The following is a 19,850-nucleotide window of genomic DNA, read 5'->3' as shown; positions in this document are numbered from 1 at the left end:
TAATGTCGTCCCTTGAGTCTATTGTTCATACACTTCATCAGAAGCATCCTGCTGGCTCTAGGGGTCTTCCGTGCTGCTATACGGTTGAGGAATGATGATCGTACAAGGATCCGTCTAAGTTGACCCATTACGGAGTGTCTTGACCTTTTTTTCCTTCCTGCTTACGATACCATGAAATGAATAGCATAATTGAATATTCAATAAAGGCTGGGGGCTCATTTTATTTTGAATATATACATCTCACGACAGCTCGTCTATCGAAAGCTCCCAAGATCCTACTTGGCAATGACCACTGTCGGGCTGGAGGAGTTTTGTAGCGTATCGGTAGTATCGAGCGATGCCATACACGAGCTCCTTCGCCCTTCTTCTGTTCGCTCGACCTTCAAATATTGCCTTGCGGATCCGATATCCGCGTCTGATTTTTTGCCAGTCGCTCAGCTTCTCCTGCCATCCTGCGCCGCCTTCATAGTATCTTTCTCCCTGTCGAGATGACAGACCGAAGCCCTGCGGTGGCCTCCGGAGAACCCAACTCGCCGGGTCGATGTGACCGTCTGGCGGATCTTCTACTGAGCTATCATAGTGTTCAATAGAAGGTAAGAACACTTTCTGCCCCGATGCCTTTCTCTGCTGGTTCACTGCAACCCTCCACGAATTGATCTTGGGTGTATGTGCCGGTTGACGAGCTGATTTCGGATACTTTGGGGTAGGAACTGATGATGGCCTGGGATACGGAACGTTGAATCGTGGATCTCCCCAAAGTCGTCGTTGATCAGTGTTCACGCGGGAGACCGGATCGAAAACAATCCAAGTATCCCGGTTTAACCAATGATTTGCGAGCAGGGCAAAATGAAAGGGCCGTTGTCCGGGAGTCAACTGGCCTTCGATCCAGCTGAGTCTTCGATCCAAGTTCTCAATCAACCGTACCTCCCAATTGCTCCAGTTTTTGGGCCGTGTTACGCGATGAGGTATTTTCCCTGGGTTTGGCAGTTTCCGCCGCCGATTGCTCGACTGTTTATTCTCGATTTCGACCTTTGTGATTGAAGTCTGCAGGTCTGCCAGTGAGTTCTCATACCAGGTTATGAGTGTTGGTCGATGTAAAGGGGCCAAGAGACTGCGTTGCAGGGGTAAAGAGGGCCACTCCTTCTGCACATTGCTTTCGGTTTTGTATTCTGGCAATGAAACGGGGAGTCTGGTATTGTGCTGCTGATCGCTGCCGTAGAGAAATAAATCGCTAATGTCTGAGGAAGATGTCCATTTCGGACCCTGCCGGTACTGGTGCACAATCTCAGAGGCAGCGGCATCCAGAGAGAGGCTCCCAAGGACCGCAGACTTAGGGCTCCCTGGTGGGCCCCTTGGCAGAGTATGAGTGCTGTACCCCAGACATTTGAGTGTCTGCAATCCCATGCGGGCAGACCAAACCTGGTACTTCCTCGAGCGACGGAAAGTCAAATAAATATCTGAGGGCATATCTTCACTGCCAGTTCTTCCAGATCTTGTTGTTACGGTTGAGTGTGCATATCGATAAGGCGGAGATTGTTTTGCTTGTGGAAGGCAGGGCATAGAAAAGCTGTGGGGGGATGGTTGGGTATGGTTTAGATACCACAGCGGAACGCGCCTGGAGGTTCGAGAGAAGGGAGTTTTTGACAGAGATGTGAAGGACTTGCCGATATAAGATAGCTCATGTGTGCTTGTATCCGAACAGAAACCTCTGCCAATTCTATCGCGCTGCAACTGACGAACTGCCGAATATCCTGGAAGACTATTATTCCCATATCCTTCGCATATAGGTATGTCCGTCCTCGTAGCTCGAACAGGTGTAACCGTCGGTCGAGGGGTGTGCGGAGTTGGAAGTGCACCAGTCGCAATGGGATGTGAAGCTGTTTCCAGGCCTCCGATTGTCAAGGGCTCGGCAATAGATGGACTACAATGACTCCAGATGCTACCGATTGTTTCGTGGCGATGAGACACAGGCCATGACAACTGATGGTTTTCCCTCTCCTGGTACGTGGCGAGTTCCTTCTGCTCCGAATACCGCCAAATCCATTCAAAATCCGCCCTCGACGACTTCCACGGATTCCAACTGTGTATCTTTGCCATGCAGTCCCGTACGACCCGCTTTCTGGCCTCGTGCCGCTGCAACGACACCCAGCCGTACCAGGTCTTTGCGTAACGAGACGAAGTTGTGTTGCCCTCTCTGAGAACCCTACCCTTGGTGAAAGAGCGAAGAAGTCGAGGGAATTTCCAGATGAGGACAGTAAGGATAAAAATGCAGACGGTCCCGGCAAGAAGCTGGAGAAAGAGCTTCCAAGGAATGAACGACGTCGGCTGAACAGGCGTAAATGAAGGAGCAATCAGCGGTCGTTGTTGAATCAGAGGCGTCGGCGGAGGTCGGTAAGGGACAGGTGCCATCTGATGAGTATAAAGTCACGCAATAAGGCAGGCATTCTGATAACAATAGAGAGGCTGGCCGCGGAATTGTTAGTCGGCGACCTCCATTGTGTTGAAGTGTAAGTAGTATCGCGGGGATGGCAAACGTAGAGGGCACCTGCAAGAGGCCCTCCTCCCTATCTCGGACGCTCGCACATATCGGCCCTTATGTCCGACTGGAGCTTTCTTCTATCAACAAGCATACCACAGGTTTTCTCATCGTTAACAACTAGCAACGAGCCATTCCAGACAAGACCATCTACCTGGTTGTCTCTTCAATCATGGCATTCAGGCATACTCCAACAAATTAATGCAGTTCACAGTCATGGCACGCGATCGTCATGGTTAACAGGGTTTGTAGAGGAGATTCCTTTCCAGGTTCGCCTCACTCCCCGCCTCACTTTGCACCTCGATCATCTTCAAATCCAACCACGACACGCAAGCTGCGGAACGAGCTCTGATCGGCATTGCCTGTGCCTCCTGTCGATAAAGAGCACAGAAATTCCCATTTTCGCCCGCTGAATCGGTACTATCTGCTCCTTTCCACTCTAGCAGTGCTCCAAACTTGGTCTCATATTGAATCTAGGGTGTTTGCTTCACGCATCCGTGAGCCAGAAACAAGCCACCTTTGGATATTCCGGTTAGTCCACCGAGTTTTATCTCGACATTGTACTCCACTTTAAGCATATTATGCTGACTTGGTTCATAGATGTCGCATCGATCGTCATCCAGGATCCTCTTTGCGTCTATATCCAGAGAGATGGCCGCGTCGTCACAGCTCAGTCCACTTCAAGCCGTGTCTAGTGGAGTTATACTCGGCACCGCTGTTTGTTAGGGTGTAGAGGCTTGACAAAAGTACGCTTCAACCATGGCGAACCTGCAGATACTTGGCCGATCGTACAGCCACAACCCCCCAGTGTCATATGCATAGTGCTTGCAGCTCATTTCAACATGAGGGGTAAATCTCTGTGACACTATTGGTGCATCTCAACAGCCTGTACCAAGATCGAGAACAGAGTTGAAGGCTAATGCGTCGTTCAATCCCGAAATCGGATCAACGGTTGTGATCAAAGATCTGGCACTCCGACTCTACAAGGCAATGAACAGAGCATACGCACTCGGACTAATGCCGAGTGTGTAGACATCCTCTCTGGGAGGCGCTGCCGGGACCAACCTATGACATCCCATGTCGGCGTGAAGGATACCCACGGTGTCCTTCCTGTTCTTCTACCATCTGAACTATTTCGACTGGAGGGGTGCCAATCATGAATTGTGGTTCTACGTATCGGAATATATCCCAGAACCTCACAGGGGGATTTACCCGAACAGAATTCTATGATTTGCAATATGAACTACTGACATTGGGCACTCACCTGGGGGATGATTATGGTAAACACTCAAGGACGCGCGAGATCAGGAGAGCAGAGCGAGGCGAGGTCACTGCCTACCGCGACACAAGGGAATTTAATTGATTTTCTCTTTTTAGTAAGACACCACAAGGGCTCCGAGACTCCGGTTGGCCCGCCCCTTCGGGCGTCTGCACGGTCTAGTTCATGCAGCCAGACAGGTACACCGCCACTTCCGAGTGAGAACTTGGTGGAGCACTGGCTCCATAGAGTGGCTGGTGAGGGTTCAAAGTATGTATATGCCGTCCGTGTTGTTTCTGGTCAGAAACATAGACGACTAGCCTGAATATTGCTGCCTGATCCTGAACCTTGGATTTCCATGAACTACTCCCGGTCTGGCCGGTGGCTGTAGATTACAGATGGCGTTGATCTACCCCATGCATTGCTGTACGTCGACGTTTTCAGCTCATGACGACCTAAATTACGACAACTGTAGCGCCATGAAAAAGTAAATGTAAACTCGTATCGCAAAAACTTTGACATGATCTCACTTGAGAAACAGAATGACTTACTTCGAACTGTTTATTTATCTCCAGGCATATAGGGCGGCATCTACTTAGTAGACCCACAGACCAGACAAGATCCCTCCATGTATCGTCGGCAGGTGGGCCTTTCGTGGCTGTACAGCAAGATCTGTTCCAAGTGCATAGGCCAAGCCACAAGGGTCTAGGGCAGCGCAGCCGCGCTGCGAATCATCAACCAGGAATCGAAGAATCTAGCCATCTAGGAATCCCAAGTGGGGAAAGATACCTTCAAGAGGAAAAAAACGATAGATCATGCGCCTAGGGGGTGCTGGATTTGTGCCATGGCGACGGGACAGGGTGTGGCTCACCCAGCCTGCAGCAGGAGTGATAGGGAGCCCTGTCCGGCCATGTCACAGCTGGTCACATCCTATGTTGGTCTGAATAAGGCTTCGTGGCTTGTTGCTTCCTCTTTTGGACTCCCGCTTCTCCCATACCGGCATATCCAATTCGTTGAGCTCCCCACCATACTTCCCCGACAGAGTGCTGAGCAACTCTTGGTCTGAGTATTCATCACATCGACGCAATTTGTGCGGAGCATTGTAAAGAAATAATAATAATAATAATAATAAAAAAAATTCTCCTCGTAAGGTAAGACCCCATGAATAGTGACCGATGCGAGTCGCTTGAACGGCACGAATTCAGGTCGAACCACAGAGATCTTGTTGAGCTTGATGCCTCTGACTTTACTACTTTTTACGTGCCTTTGCACGGAATAAGACTAGATAATCAACTTGGAAAGGGCGCATCCCATCCACACTCCAAACGTGGACAAGCAAGAAGCGGAAAGCACGCCCCTCCAACGGTGGAGACCGCAGTCATTAGTCTCAGTGATCTTGTCCCATCGAGGCTCCGGCTTCGGATAACCACTCCAGTTCCTGCCATTCGCTAAGGATCGCCTGTGGGGATGGAGAGATCGAATATAGTACCCGTCTACAGATCCTGTGATGTGATTCCCGCGTCTTGGACGAACGCCGCTTGCGATAAACATATTGAATACGAATCAACCAACGCGCACCAATGTAACTTCGACTTACAAGCGCTAGGACGAAAGGAACCCATTAGAACGAGGGGTTAAGAGGGACTCAGAGAAGCTAAACCGCCCTGAACTACAATAGAAAGAGACTATGGAAATGGAAAAAGCAAGTCCAGACACCATTGAAGGCCGGCTGAATGGTTCGTACTACGGGACAACCATCAGCAGGCAGCGGAATAATCTCGAGTTGCTGCTCTTTGCTAGTATCATCAAGCTTACCAAATTGAGCGAGTCTAAGCTTCTGCAGGTGGCAAACCTCAGATCTGATCGTCCTGGTGAGTTCCACTATTGCCATGCGGACTGTTGCCTACAGTGTCCGCCGCACAACGATCCTGCAGGTTTATCGTCCATCCTCTTAACACCCACCCGCTAGCCAATCAATCCTACTGTGCTTCATCTGCCTTTAGTCGCAGATCCCTTGTGCCTATAGTTTAACGTTTGCGTGGCGAATCTCAAAAATAAAACCTGAGTCTTAGATTCAGCCCGGTTCGAGGCAATCTTGATGAACCGCTCAAGATGTATCCACACAAAGCCTCATCATTGCGCAAGACCTGAATACTGCGGCCGCTTTCTACGTTATTTGTCAGTCTCGTCTATAAGACCAGCAATTCCTCTTTGTTATTGAACTCCTGTCTGGCCTCGGTTACACGATAAAACACCAACGAGCCTTCTTCCTCAGCCTCTGGCCATTTCCCCACTACAAGCATAAGGTCAAACTACTCTTCAGTCATCTAAATAAATAATACCTTAATTATCCATTATGGCGCCGGGATCAAACTATTCGCTCTCATTCACGATTGAACCTCCAACATCAGCCGCTCCAGGCGTGCCCTTCTCAATTCCCGTAATCGTTGCGGTCCGGTCTGTTGGTAATACTAACAGCGACCCATTACAACAACTAGGGGCGAGGGCAGTGCTCTGGGATGAGAGCGGAACCAGTTCAACTGTTGACCTGATAGGGAATACTTCGACCAGCGTGCGCTCTAGGACGGGAAATTCGACAAGTGGATACGCCGTCTTCAACCGCCTTACCGTCAAAAGCTCGGGGAGATACAAGCTACGAGTAATGCTGGTCCTCAACACAGCCAGTGGAGTGTCAGTGCAAGGCTCCATTGACTCTGGGATCATTCACGTCCATTCAGGCGCGGCTGCATCACAGCCTCCGAGTATGTCACCGGGTCTACTACAGCTATAGGGGCACTTAGTGGTGCATATCTGATTGACGACTAACATTCGCCTTCAAATTAGGTCCAGCACAAATTTCGCGGTTACAGGCCCTGGTACCTGAGAATATAGGCATATCACAGGCAGATATTGCGGCCTGGCAGCAGGTCTAGAGGCTTGTTGCCGGGTCGGTGGCCTCACCCGAACCATCCGTTTCGAATTAATCTATGTGCAGCAAGAATCTGTCCAGCATATAATTATTTCGCTTCTCTTACATACGTCCCTGATACTACTCATAATACCATAATACCGGTCTGGAGAGAAAGAAGACTCTGCCCCGACGCGACCCCCCAGCAGGAGCAGCATTGCTTCATATATTTAACCCGAACTATTGATATCCCACAATGAGCTTGCGAAACCTGAATCTCGCTGCCGAAGGTTGATTTTTTCATCAATGACCATATTGATGGCCATTACCAGGTCATGATTGTGACTACCTTAGATCGATTTGTCCTCCAATACGCTTTGCTGCCTTTCTAGAGTGACAGTGGTACATAATGTTTACACTGATCAATGGTTGAGATAATATACCCCAACTCCAATATTCTGCAACAGAGAAAACATGTAGAAATGTGTACCCAGCAAACGCTTCGAGCTACCTTCAGAAGCTGGCACCTGGAAAGTGTGATTCAGACTCCTATATAGGGGAATACGAAAAGTGTGTACACATAATAAAAATATCAACGCGCTCGCATAATGCTAGCAACGATCTGAACTAGTCGCTGTGGGTGGACGCTTACTTATATAAAGTGATTCCAGATCTACGGATAAATAAATGCCCTAGGATTGCGGTTAATGGGCTAGGTCGACACGGCATTCTCATTGTTGGCACAGCTACGCTAAGCCAGTTTCCAAGTTACTCTTCATGTGTAGCTCTGTTTAATACAGAGATGTTATTTACTTGGACTAGGTTGGTAAATTACCTACTCACTGGCTAGGTGCATAATTGTTCTTGTTCTTCTCGGTATAGGCAACTCACCTGGCTCGCTGGGCTCCTCATTAATAGCCTCCGAACCGCAAGGCTATTGCATGGTGGGAACTCTCATGGGTGATTCAATGGTCAACGTACTTCAGCGGCTACAACCTGGGTAGGGAAGGCTCCAGCGGCTCTAGGGATAAACTGTGATCGGTATACGCAAGAGATCTTATCTATAAACTGACATACTACAGCTCTTGTTCTGCTTGGTCCAGCTTTACAGAAATTGCGGAGCACCATAAACTTAATTTGAAGGCTTGAAATCTTAAGATATAGGTAAGTACTAAGTAGCAACTGTAATTCCAGATGCAACAGAGTAACCAATATTCCATTCGTAGAATATGTATAGTTATAGATAAGGGCATGGAGAAGGATAACAAGATCCTGGCAAAACGAGGGTTCTCGGACCTCTCTCTTGAAGCAAATCCCCCCTCTTCAGTAGCGGATTTCCCGTGAACTTGACGCTGGATCTGCAAAAGTCACAGGCACACTGTGCTGCCATTGATTTTCGCTTGGCTCCTTTTTCACCTGGCTTGACGAATGGAAGGGAAGCTTGATCATGGCGAAATTGTGTTGGGAACGAGACTGATATGTTCTCTCATTGCATGGCGGTCGCAACGCAAGCTATCTGCTTGGATGATGGAGGTGGCGCATAGACTCGATTGTTCGATATATCAACAATTGTGAAGTTGTTGCGGTGATTCAGCTCAGCTCTTCTTTTGCTGGCGGATCCAGTCGACGCCGTCGCGGACACTGTCTCGGACGCTGAACCCGCCGAACAGCCAGTAATTTGAGTGTCGACCGTAGTGGTAGACAGTATTGTCGTAGCGCCGGCGACTGTCAGAGCTAGCTCGCGATTTGCTCGAGCCAGTTCGACGCGGGGTTGATTGAAGAGGGCTAGGGCTCTCTGTGGATGAGAACGAGTCGCGCGGGACGGATGCATCGATGGCCGCGGGATACGAGCGGGGAGTGTTTGGGCGACTCATTTTGGGATGGTAGCAGAGGTGCGAGTGCCCAGATAGGTGAGTTTGTTTTGCTTTGGACTGCTTAAGGGCAGAGGCTGAGCAGACAGTTGTAGATTGAGACAAAGTCCGTTTGATGGAAGGATTGATTTGTTGACGCTTGTGAAGAGTCGAAGTACCAACTCGGTAGGCGCTCAAAGGAATAAAAATAGGATAATATATTCCGCAGAGACAGCGAGGATAGACAGTTCTGAGTATGAAGAACAAAAAGAACGTGGATCAGAGGGGACCAAGCCTTTATTTATGCTGCCTGTTCTTTTGCGATTGACGTGAAGCCGAGAAACCGGGCACTCGGGCTCGCCAGGACCACAAGGAGCGGGGAGAATGACCTCGTAGGGCAGGCGTTAGCACTATCATTGTCGATTCTTCCTATTAGAGCGCGCTTCAGAGACAACAAAGGTAGGCGAGACGGTCAGCGGGGGACGAATCGGACAGTGCCAACGAGACCGCGGGATCCATCGGTAAGGCCTAGCGTCAGTTCCTGTGCTTTCCGGGCGGGCAGTAGCCAATAATGGCTTCTTCCGAGGATTCCCCCATGCCGCTGGGCTCGCGCTAGAAGGTGTTTCTGGAGTTTTGGCCCCCATGATGACACCGGCTTGACGGTTTTGACCGCTTCTGCCTGATGGCCTGGCCCCCGTTTCAGCCGCTTCCTGAGGTTGCTGGTCGGTGAACTTTTGCAGCTGGCCCTGGCCCGTGTCTGACAACCATGCAGATCGACTCTTGAAGACTCGGTGAGAGTTACCTGGTATAGAGTTGATAAAAATCAGTCTTTTGCGGATGATCAATCAGAGGCAACCAGAGGTCAATTGAGTCACCACTTGGCAGGCATCAGTCCTTGACTCAAATCACATGGCCCCGTCCTTCGTTAATCCCCAATTAATCTTGGCGCTAAGCCTTATTGGACTTCGAGGGTCACGGGATTTCGTTATTGCGGGGAAGACGTCTCGGCAGTCGGCACAGTATCGTTCATAACAAAAGCACAACTCCGCGGCCAAGGAGCTCAGAGCCTCTGGAGGCTCTTTGCAGGGTGGAGATCACATCAGACTGTTTCCGTCTTAGCCGGGCAGACATCAAGTACGTGTGTCCAGCGAGGCAGCTACATTATCGTTGGATACGGGTTTGGGCAGCGGCAGATCAAAGCGCGGTAGGTAGGAGAAGGCATTTTCTTTGAAACACACTGAGAAGGTCCTTTAGACCAATTAGGCAATCTCTCGATGATGATGCAAACGAAAAAAAATAAAAAAAAAAGCAACAAATGAGCAATAAATCTGAACAACACATGCGGTTTCCAGTCCGTACGCCAGGATTATGCTCTATGGAAACATAATCAAAGAACGATACAAAAATACCGATGATGAAACACCATGAAATGCAGGAAACAGGATGACCCGAATTATTCCTCCAGCAGCGTCCACAGATCTTCGCTTGGTCGCTTCCAGGAACGCGGCCGCTCCGAGTGGCAGCGTCTATGATTTTTCTCAATCATCAGGCGGTCTCGAGTGTCATCTCGAGGCCTTCCCCTCTCCTTGATAGTTATGGGATGGGCAGAGAGTCTCTGGACCCAGTCTGGGAGCGACACTGTTTCCTTCGCAGACATTGTCGAGGGCAAAACGAAAAGCGACCGGGCTCTATCGAGTGGTGGCTGCATCATCTTACGCAGCAATACCGCGCCGGTGGCGGTTCGGTTGGTTTCCGGCCTGTCTTTGGCGTGATGCCATAGTCGGTGTGAATGCGTGGGCTGGGTGCGAACGATCCCAGCAGATGCGGCGTCGTCCTCGAACCACTCGTTCGAATCGACTGGGGTCAGAAACTGGCCTTCAAATTCATCGGCAGGTCCCGTGACCGTGATAACGGGCAGGTTTCGCTCGTTCAGGTCCTTGGTCGAACCGCAGTATGGCCAGGAATGACGTCGCTTGTGGTGGAAATGAGGCATGGTGACAGTGTCTATATTGCACGGAGCACCGGCAATGAGATTTAAATTTAAAAGACGAGTGCGGCGCCCTGGTTGACGAGGGCAAACAGTACCAGGCACCTGCGAGATACCCCGTGATAGGAAACAGCCTCGTTTCGCATTACGATTCTCGCAGCTTCTAGGCGAATTCAGCGGGCGAAGCTCTGTATATCCTCACAAGGCAGCAAAAAGAGCAGATACGAGGCCTATTATAAAGCACTCAGCCTCTCAGCATGGGTCAGGCGCACTACACGTGAAGGGCGCACGCGCGCCGCAAAATAGAGCAGCATACTCGCCCAAATGACAGTCGGGCACTGCGTAAGACATGAAGAAAACTTGTAGTCCACCGTGACTGTACCGAGACGGGTATTCAAAGGTCCCTTTCAGGCAAGGGAGTCATATCTGAGTCATGGACAGCTAAGGCAACCCTTTTAATCATGCCGCTGACTACTTAGGTACCTGGCAGGTTCGTGCAACCCTGGAAGCTCACACCTTTCCCCAGTTACGTCTACCTAATCGGAATTCATCCTCCTTCTTGGGCCTAGAGCTCAGCCACCTTCACTGCGAGCGGATACCCTGTCAGCCGGCTGCTAGCACTAATGCTACGTGCGCTAATGTACCATTGATCGTGCATCCGACGTTCCTCTGCATTGCCTCCGCAAAAGCTTAACCACACCCCTGACGACCATTGTTTTCCATCGGATTCAACACCTATAATTGGTACCATCACGCTCCCATATCGTATTCTCATTCTCTCCCCGTGCTTTAGACTCATACCATTAAGGACACTTATGTCTTGCTTATCTAGAAGTATGAGAAGAAATCAAACACATTTCTCTACGTAATGTTATGTGATCAGATCATCACGTTCGCTTTCGCCATTGCCCATTTACCTAATGACCAAGCTAGATAAATTGGTATGTGGTATGTCGCACCGGGCCGATCCCACGATGACGATCACCCGTCTATTTTTGTCAGTCGCTATAATCATGTGTTCTGCTGATCTAAAGGTGGAAGCAGGGAGGTCATGAGATGGGCTGCGGGGATCCCTGCCCTAAGTAAGCGCCAGTGTAGTTGACTAGGTAGTCACTTTCCAGCATCATTTTTCATTCAACAATTTGATCAGATTAGACTAAGCCCATCGCGTGCCAAAAGGTTTGCGGGAAAAGCTGAAATATCACGAATGACTGAAGTCGGTGACGAAAACAATTTACTTAGCTCAGCTATACGAGTATATGAGACATGCTATCACTCCCTTGTAACTACTCATCAGGCTTCTATTTAACATTGCGCGATCCCTCCTCCCCATCCTTTGTATTCTGAACCACAACCTCTGCCTCCACCGGCGTCTCGATTCCCGTACTGCCATCCTCAGACTCCCTCTCGCCCGCCAACGTCTTCCTCTTCTGATCCCTCCTATGCAGAACAAGCGCGGTAATAAACCCAGCCCACAGAAAGGAATAGAAAACAAATGTCACCGGCCATCCTTTTCGCCAGCGCGGGGCGCCGTCAGGTCCGGCGGTTGGGAAGAGGAGGAGCGGGACCCAAATATTGAATGAATAGCCGAATGTCATCATTGAGCCCTGGATGACATTATGTTAGTATGCTTCGACTTGGGAGGGCATAAAAGTGAGAGGAAGAGCTATGTACCATGATGAGGGCTCGCTCCTCGGAGTCATCTTTGACTATGGTGTTCACTGTAGAATAGAGAATAGGACTTGCGCAGCCGTTGGCCCCGAAGAGAAACCAGGCAAAAAACCTAAAAAAACGTCTTTTAGCTACGGCCCAATTCCATTGCTATGCTTTTTGCTGTTTATGATAGGCAGGAAAGGACGACATACTTCAAGACTGTCGGGATGTACCAGATGCACATGCAGAGGGTCGAAAACAATGAAAACGTCGAGACGATGGTGTAGATAATCCACGAAGGATAGATTGAAGCCAGAGTCGTTCCGAGCCACGAGGAGACAATTGTGATTGCTTGGATGATGGTGGGATACTGGTTAATTTTGGTAACAGAGTACCCTTCGTCCTTCAACCAGAGATTCATGTAGCTACTTGGGTATGATGAGAGGATCATGCAACTGTTCTTGTCAGCTAATGCCCAATCTTATCTCCCTTTATTGGTCTTTTCGGCGAAGACGTACGCGTAGCAGAACAAGAAGACATAAATATGCCAGCGCTTCGCACTCCTTTTGAACACGTCGAGCCCCAATCTCCCCGGTCGCCGAATCTTCGCTCTGCTCAGCCGATCCTTCGCAATCTCGATATCTCGCTTCGTCAGGAAGAACGGCGCTGGAGAGTCAGGTACTCCAGGAAAAACAAAGAACCCGATCAGCGCCACGGGAATGGTGAAGATTCCGTCGATGATAAAGAGCCACCTCCATCCTGGCATTCCCCCAGCTCCAGAGAGGTTGGTGTATGCGGCTGCTTGGAGATACCCGCTGACCATTTGACCAAGTGGGTTGCAGATGAACCAGGTCCCGGCGCGCTTGAACAGGTCGGAGCCGGAGTACCAAGAGCCTGGATTTGTCCTGTCAAAATTGGTATCCAGTAATGACCAGAGTTGGAACTTACCCAAGATGAAGTGTGTCCCTGCGAAGACTGGGGCTTCGAACATGCCCACCAGAAACCGCAAGGCGTAGAGCTGATGCACGTTCGTGGCGCGGCTCTGGGCGAAGGTGCAAATTCCCCAGAGGATCTCGAGAGTGGGAAGAAGCCAGCGCGCTCTACAATTCATGGTCAATATAGTCCCACACTTAAAGGGTCTAAAGCAGGACGTACAGTTTGGGTCTTGATAGTAGAAGCAATCCTGGCACCTGGAACACCACATACGCAGTGTAATAGCAGACATTGAAGTAATTCAGTTCATTCCCGTACAGCCGGAAATCTTCTTTTAGGCCACTGACATATGCATTGCTGATATTGGTTTGGTCGAGGTATTTGACAAAGACTGAGTTGGTGAGATGATGCTCTAAGCAAACGAAGAAAGGACTTACAGCAGAGGCAGGAGTAGACCAAGATGGAGAGGTCGAGCTTGAACAGGAGCTTCCTCTCCTCAGCCGGGTATGAAGAGGGATACCAGTTGAAGACCTCCTTGAATAACCCGAGGATCGATGACATTTGTTTCTTGCTCGGGTCCGACATTTCGATAGACCACGCCCTCGATGTTCCCCATCGTCCTTCTACTCCAACATTTTATATACCACAAAACTAAATTGCTGCAAAATGGCTTCTTTGACGCAATCCACTCCGCACCTTATCGACAGGCCGTATTCCTTCTGTTATTCTTCAGGACGGAAATAATTGACATAGCCCATTGTGTAATGCAAGAATCATCTACTCCAATGGCGTGCTGCGATAGCGTATTCAATCCCTGCCCTGAGCAATTGCTGGCTTTATTCTTGCGCCTATCAAGCACAAGCTTAGGCCCAAGGCATGCTTAGCTAAGTGCTAGCGAGTCATGTTGAGGAGAACAAACGTGGTTGCCTTCTTTACGTCGTGTAAGGCTTTGGTCTGAAGTGAAACCGTGCGTTGATGACGTGCTCAATAGATAATCATCCGGATAGCACGGACTTAACTGAAAATGCGGGGTATGTTGGTGCTATGCAAGACATATATAGCCTGAAGCGGACTTATATGACCTGGATCATCCAAGCCAGAGTCTGCGTAGCAATCTAGAGCGCTGCTGACATGTCGACCACATTTGAGGTCCCGCGCTATGAGCATGTCCCCGAGACCAAGGAGGACCGTACGTCCCAACATCTTCAACCTCGTCTCATGCACTAATGAAGCAGTTGAATGGGCCGAGCTGGTCACCATTGACCTAAGCCGATTTGATCAGCCGGGAGGAAAAGAGGAACTGGTGCAGAAGCTCGACCATGCTGTCAAGAACGTCGGTACGTAACCCCATGTGAGGATAATGAAGGACATTTTCTAACCGTATGGCCAGGCTTCTTCTATGTCAAGAACTTCAACATCACCCAGGAGGAAGTTGACCGCCAGTTTGCTCTTGGGCGGGAGTTCTATGCCCTCCCGCTCGAAGAAAAGCTCAAGTACCATTCCGCGAGCGATCTGGAAAAAGGCAAGTATAACGGCTATCGTCCGGCCGGACATCGCACGTAAGCACCCACTCCCATAGGAAAGACTGAGAGTTGCTCACATGACAGGCTCGGCAACGGCATCAAAGACAACATCCAGGTCTACAACATCCCCAAGTTCGACGGTCATCATGCCCGCAAGCACCCACACATCCTCGAGGCCCACATTAAGGAAATCGAAACCTTCAGCCGCAAATGCCATACGGAAGTCGTCGAGAAACTCCTCCGGCTCTTTGCCATCCTGCTTGAATTGCCCGACGAAGACCAGCTGGTGAGAGACCACCAGTATGACGTTGAAGGGGAAGATCATCTCCGCTATATGCACTACGCCGCGCGTGGTGCGGAGGAGAACAAGCGCGCTGCAGAGATTTACACTCCTGGCCATACAGATTTGGGATCCGTGACGTTGCTCTTTAGGCAGCCTGTTGCGGCGCTGCAGATCCTTAACAATGAGGGGCAATGGAAATGGGTCAAGCCGCAGGATGGAACCATAACCATCAACACCTGCGATGCGCTTACGGCGTTGACTGGCGGGTTGATCAAGTCGAGCATTCATCGGGTGCGTACGCCGCCTGCTGACCAGGCGGGTATCGACCGGCTGGGGGTGTTGTACTTCGCACGCCCGAACAACCATGTCGTACTCGATCCTATCCCTAACAGCCCCGTGCTGCAGAGACTTGGACTGACATCCAACGTGTTCACGGAGCTTGGCAAGCATTTGACGATGAAGGAGTGGGTTAAGGTGCGTCAGGCGCAGCAACAAAGGCGGAGACAGGAGGCGAAGATTTCGGAGGATGGCAAGTATACGTACAAGCCGAAGGACTTAGAGATCATTCCGGGATTGTTGGCCAAAGTTTATAACTAGGCTTCAACCCTGACTGTAGTAAATCTGAAATAGCTGGGTGTACGCTAGCTCACCAGAAAGATGATTAGAATATGATGGTACCATTAAAATATCCAGAGATATATTCTCAAATCCGCCACTATGAAGAAAAATTGACGCTATATCCGCCCGTCTTCGGGTCCTGAACGAATTTGAAGTTGTCTGTCGACAGCCCAAACGGCTTAAGAATACCATTTCCCAGCTACGTTGGTTAGCAAGTCAAAATATCCAGACAGTAATAGGACAGTCACTTACTTCTTTTAACTTTCCCATCATCTCCCCCATCTCAACCTCCTTCGCTTTACTTACTCTTTCCGGAAGCTCCCGTAACGCCTTCATAACAACCTTCCTATCACTTGGTGGAAGATTTTCCATCCCAACAAGAAGCTTGTAATCCTCCTCCGCACCCTGCAAATTCGCCCACCCACCCAACTCACTCTTTGCCCTCGCCCGCCGCATCAGAGCCTTCGCCCGAATGCGCGCGACATCCCGTCTCCGCTCGTCATTTTCCTTGATCTTCTGTAGCACCGCTTGCTCGTCGATTTCGTCATCATTAGAGATTTCCACCACGGGATCCGCCTCCTTCGCCGCACCTTCCTTACCCTCCTCAGGGTGCGAAGGCGGGACAACCCGATCCAGCCCCTCAATACACGCACTTGCGCTGTCGACAGCGGCCTTCCAGTCTCCTAACTTCAAGTAGCAAGCAGCCATATTACTTCGCACAACAGCGATCTCGTAGTCTAAGTAGCTGGGGCAGGAGGCCAGGGCGCGGTCGTAGGTAGATATGGCTTGGGAGTAGGAGGCGGCGGAGTAGAGGTCGTTTGCTTCGGCCTTTAGGCTGTGCGATTCAGCGAGAAGGCGCTGACAAACTGATGTGTTAGTTTTACATGATGTAGACAATGAAATGGAGTAGGAGGATAGCGTACTGTTTCTTCTTCCGGTGGGAACCGAGCATCGTGAAAGACTTCGTCTTCGTTTTCTGTGTCGCTTCCGGCATGATTGGTTGGGTCTCTACCATTTGATGCAGAAGATGTGTCTGGCAGCATGGTTATTATTGTTCTTTGCAACTTTTAAGCGGACGAAGGTAGGGTGCGGAGAGTGATTGCGGGGAGTCAACTGTTGCCGTCAGAAGAGAACTGTCATGGCGCCTGATAACTGAGGCAGCAAGGTATCTTATCGATAAGCTATCTATCCCGTACTAGTATCCCGCCATTGAGGGGAAAGCCTTTCGTTGGGAGTCAACTCAGCTTCCGCATCTCTTTAGATTTACCGCCTGCTTTTTGACTCGAGACTTTTAACGAATCCTAAGCAATGCCTGGCGTTAACCCTGAGTAAGTGACTTATACCTCAAATTTAACAGTCCCCACTAACAATGCCAGCCTCCCCCCAGTACGGGCCTGTCTCTTTGACATGGACGGCCTCCTCATCGACTCCGAAGACCTCTACACCGACATCACAAATCAGGTGCTGCGCTCGTTCGGGAAACCCTCGCTTCCGTGGTCCATCAAGGCTCAATTGCAGGGTCGTCCTCAGCCAGAAGTACGCTTTAACCTCCTCACCACCCTACAACACCTTACCTGCCCCACCCCCTCAGAAGCTCAAGAAACAGGCAAGTCTAATTTGACTGAATTCTCAGGCTGCCAGAATCTTCTCCGATTGGGCGCAACTCCCTATCAGTCATGAGGAATATGTTTCACGGATCTCAGCGCTACAAGCGGAACTCTTCCCGACGACCAAGCCGCTGCCCGGCGTAGAGACCTTGCTGAAGAATCTCGTGTCTACGCAGAAGGGCCCTAAGCCGGTGCACATTGCCCTGGCCACATCCAGCCACACACGGAACTACCACCTCAAGACGAGCCATTTGCAGGATCTCTTCTCCCTCTTCCCTGAGTCCCAGCGTGTGCTAGGCGATGACCCCCGCATCGGCAAGGGGAGAGGAAAGCCACTACCGGACATCTACCTCCTTGCCCTGGAAACAATTAACGCCGGGCTTCGAGAGAAGGGTGAGAAGGAGATCACACCGGAGGAGTGTCTTGTTTTCGAGGATGCGGTGCCTGGTGTTGAAGCTGGCCGGCGCGCGGGTATGAGGGTCGTTTGGGTCCCGCATCCGGGACTGTTGGAGGCGTATAAGGGACGTGAGGAGGAGGTGCTTGCTGGACTGACAGGGGAGCATAAAGAAGAGGAAAAAAGTGAGGCTGAGAAGGAAGCGACCGAGATGGCGGAGGAGAGGTTGAAGGCTAACAGTGCTGGAACGCCTGGAAAACTGGGAGATGGATTTGCGGAATTGCTGACGACACTGGAGAATTTCCCATATGAGCGCTATGGTATTAAGGTTGCGGATGCTTGAGCGTTTGATTTCGTGGAAGCGGAGCACATTACACAATAGATCTACGGCAGCTGAAATATAACTAAAAGCTGGACATAGCATATATACTCAGTAGATATCAACAGATCATTCCCACAATATCCAATATACGACCCAGGAAGCCAATCATTTATTTGACCTTCTTACCTTCCACCCCCTCTGCAAGCACAAACGCCCGTCTAACCTCTTTACCCGCCTCCCAAAGCACCCAAAGCGGAATCCAAACCCAGAGCGTATTGAAAAAGAACAGGTAAAACCACAAATAAACCGCATTACTCGTATCCAACTGCGTCGAGCCGGTTAACCACTCCGGCGCAAATGTCATGAACCCGCCGTAGAGTTCCGCCGTGGCGAGGGCCGTGGCCACAAGCCATAGTTTTGCTTTGGCAGCGCCCTGGCTTTCCAGCTTCGCGGTAGACGACTTGGACGTCGATTTTGGTGAAGACGATTTCGTCGAGGTTGGCTTTGAAGTGGGCTGTGTGCAACTCGACTGCCACAGCAGATAACAGACATAGATCGCCGCAGGACCGCCCAGGAAGACCGTCAGGAGTTCCAAGGAAATAACAGTAGCGTCTGCCGTCGCCCAGCGCTTATCGGCCTTCGCATATTCCTGCCATAGTCTTGCGGATGGTGCTGATCCATGTGCGGCTCCGTAGACTCTATCCTTGATACCGAGGAATGCCGGTTCTGGTGCAGCGAACCCAGCGGGCAATGTCGCGTAGCTGGTGAAGCACTCGTAGAGGAAAGACCCCTCAATGAAGAGGTGGGTTAGGGCATCGTAGGCGTGCCAGTAGAAGAGGATGCGGTTGCGCGTTTGGGAGGAGGGGATCAAACTGTTTCCAAGGACGTAGGCGATTGGCATGAAGGAGAGGGCGAACAGGATGCAGAGGATTGTCGGGGTGTCGAGGGTGAAGCTCGACGCCGGGGATGTCACGGTGGACATCTTGGTGGATGGAGCCTCGAAGGCTGAGTCAATTGTTTGTAGATACTTGCGTTGGAGTTCGTTCCTTTTGTAGAGTGGAACCCTGAGAGTTGAGATGGCCTCGCTGTCGCGGAGGGTCGCGATCGTTCGAATCGCGGGCCTCCTGAAATTCTTTTGTTTACATGTATGGCCTCATTTCTGAGGCACCCACGGGATTTGATCGACACGGTGCCCAGGTGGGGCCTCAAACTAATTGAATAGCAACCATTTAACCCCTGTTAACTACTCTTGTATTCCAAAGTCTGCTCTAGAGTCCTGCGGCTACAGCTGACATCCGTGGCGTTTGGCTACAATAACGACTAGAGAAAGCGCATAAAGTGTGCACTTTAGGCCCCATATATTTGGCTGGTGGGGACCAACCCCATTTGTTCCAATACTTACCCCAGCTTTCTTACCAAGCACTAAACTTCGCTTGTCTGGCTTGTTAATCGAATCCTCGCAGGGCCTTAATTCATCTAATATATTGGACACGAAACGGAGTTGGCTTGGTCAGCTGGCTAAGGGTGCATCTTTCATTCCTTCATTCCAAATGTTAATGCAAATAGGACGGTTGGCCCGGGTTGTGATTTTTCCTGAAGTGGGTGGAAAGAAATATGCTAAAGTTCTGAATTTTTCTGAGATTTTGCCATTGCAACATCTCAGTAGCAGGCAATTGCTGGGCAGCAGACCCAAGGGACATATAGTTATAAGCCACTGGTACATAGAGCGGTCGTTGTTTTCGCAGAGACTTATAGCTCGCAGGTCCGCAGACAGCATGTCTTTTCCACCCTCCCAGCAGACCCAGCACTACAGACGTTATCTCCTCCAAAGGCCTTCGTCCAAGTGCTCACATAGTGGAAGGTCCTTGGGCCATCGGTGATTTGTTTTAGGCTTTCGGCGACGCTCCATGATGTTGGCTCCAAGAACTATATCAATTGCGTCCGCAAGTGCGTCGCATGTTTGTGCAACGCATTTGCA

The 19,850-nt window shown here is 50.3% G+C and overlaps 9 protein-coding genes across 9 annotated transcripts; 3 read left to right on the top strand and 6 right to left on the bottom strand.

The window, feature by feature from the left end:
- Positions 1–240: 240 nt before the first annotated feature.
- Positions 241–2,409, bottom strand: BDW70DRAFT_169052 (uncharacterized protein; the record flags this gene model as incomplete). Its single annotated transcript, XM_073742603.1, has 1 exon — positions 241–2,409. One exon carries the CDS (start codon positions 2,407–2,409, stop codon positions 241–243), a length of 2,169 nt encoding a protein of 722 aa, XP_073594801.1.
- A 3,536-nt stretch (positions 2,410–5,945) lies between these two features.
- On the top strand, positions 5,946–6,867 carry BDW70DRAFT_138534 (uncharacterized protein). Its single transcript, XM_073737231.1, has 2 exons — positions 5,946–6,556; positions 6,639–6,867. Exons 1-2 carry the CDS (start codon positions 6,151–6,153, stop codon positions 6,725–6,727), a joined length of 495 nt encoding a protein of 164 aa, XP_073594800.1. The 5' UTR covers positions 5,946–6,150; the 3' UTR covers positions 6,728–6,867.
- A 1,204-nt stretch (positions 6,868–8,071) lies between these two features.
- BDW70DRAFT_72545 (uncharacterized protein) lies at positions 8,072–8,749 on the bottom strand. Its single transcript, XM_073744683.1, has one exon. The coding sequence runs from the start codon at positions 8,531–8,533 to the stop codon at positions 8,189–8,191; it is 345 nt and encodes a 114-aa protein (XP_073594799.1). The 5' UTR covers positions 8,534–8,749; the 3' UTR covers positions 8,072–8,188.
- An 812-nt stretch (positions 8,750–9,561) lies between these two features.
- BDW70DRAFT_138531 (uncharacterized protein) lies at positions 9,562–10,884 on the bottom strand. The gene has a single exon (XM_073737230.1). It carries the CDS (start codon positions 10,543–10,545, stop codon positions 10,006–10,008), a length of 540 nt encoding a protein of 179 aa, XP_073594798.1. The 5' UTR covers positions 10,546–10,884; the 3' UTR covers positions 9,562–10,005.
- Positions 10,885–11,840: 956 nt separating this feature from the next.
- On the bottom strand, positions 11,841–13,710 carry BDW70DRAFT_151151 (major facilitator superfamily domain-containing protein; the record flags this gene model as incomplete). The annotated part of the gene is made up of 7 exons (XM_073739258.1): positions 11,841–12,146; positions 12,214–12,322; positions 12,405–12,647; positions 12,711–13,086; positions 13,141–13,292; positions 13,348–13,516; positions 13,563–13,710. The coding sequence occupies 7 exons, from the start codon at positions 13,708–13,710 to the stop codon at positions 11,841–11,843; spliced, it is 1,503 nt and encodes a 500-aa protein (XP_073594797.1).
- Positions 13,711–14,256: 546 nt separating this feature from the next.
- On the top strand, positions 14,257–15,604 carry BDW70DRAFT_169046 (uncharacterized protein; the record flags this gene model as incomplete). Its single annotated transcript, XM_073742602.1, has 4 exons — positions 14,257–14,314; positions 14,361–14,462; positions 14,516–14,684; positions 14,733–15,604. The coding sequence occupies 4 exons, from the start codon at positions 14,257–14,259 to the stop codon at positions 15,526–15,528; spliced, it is 1,125 nt and encodes a 374-aa protein (XP_073594796.1). The 3' UTR covers positions 15,529–15,604.
- A 38-nt stretch (positions 15,605–15,642) lies between these two features.
- On the bottom strand, positions 15,643–16,649 carry BDW70DRAFT_138526 (uncharacterized protein). Its single transcript, XM_073737229.1, has 3 exons — positions 16,473–16,649; positions 15,802–16,407; positions 15,643–15,748 (listed from the first exon to the last, which is right to left on the bottom strand). The coding sequence occupies exons 1-3, from the start codon at positions 16,590–16,592 to the stop codon at positions 15,647–15,649; spliced, it is 828 nt and encodes a 275-aa protein (XP_073594795.1). The 5' UTR covers positions 16,593–16,649; the 3' UTR covers positions 15,643–15,646.
- A 156-nt stretch (positions 16,650–16,805) lies between these two features.
- BDW70DRAFT_138524 (haloacid dehalogenase superfamily protein) lies at positions 16,806–17,953 on the top strand. The gene is made up of 3 exons (XM_073737228.1): positions 16,806–16,877; positions 16,926–17,085; positions 17,183–17,953. The coding sequence occupies exons 1-3, from the start codon at positions 16,858–16,860 to the stop codon at positions 17,891–17,893; spliced, it is 891 nt and encodes a 296-aa protein (XP_073594794.1). The 5' UTR covers positions 16,806–16,857; the 3' UTR covers positions 17,894–17,953.
- Positions 17,954–18,041: 88 nt separating this feature from the next.
- Positions 18,042–18,854, bottom strand: BDW70DRAFT_161045 (EXPERA domain-containing protein; the record flags this gene model as incomplete). Its single annotated transcript, XM_073740932.1, has 1 exon — positions 18,042–18,854. The coding sequence occupies one exon, from the start codon at positions 18,852–18,854 to the stop codon at positions 18,042–18,044; it is 813 nt and encodes a 270-aa protein (XP_073594793.1).
- Between the last annotated feature and the right edge of the window lie 996 nt (positions 18,855–19,850).

Source organism: Aspergillus foveolatus (assembly GCF_047715535.1).
Source record: "Aspergillus foveolatus strain CBS 279.81 unplaced genomic scaffold BDW70scaffold_33, whole genome shotgun sequence".
In the NCBI taxonomy this organism is placed as follows: Eukaryota; Fungi; Ascomycota; class Eurotiomycetes; order Eurotiales; family Aspergillaceae; genus Aspergillus; species Aspergillus foveolatus.
Note: the sequence above shows the minus strand (reverse complement) of the source record. Positions and strands in the feature narration are given on the sequence as shown.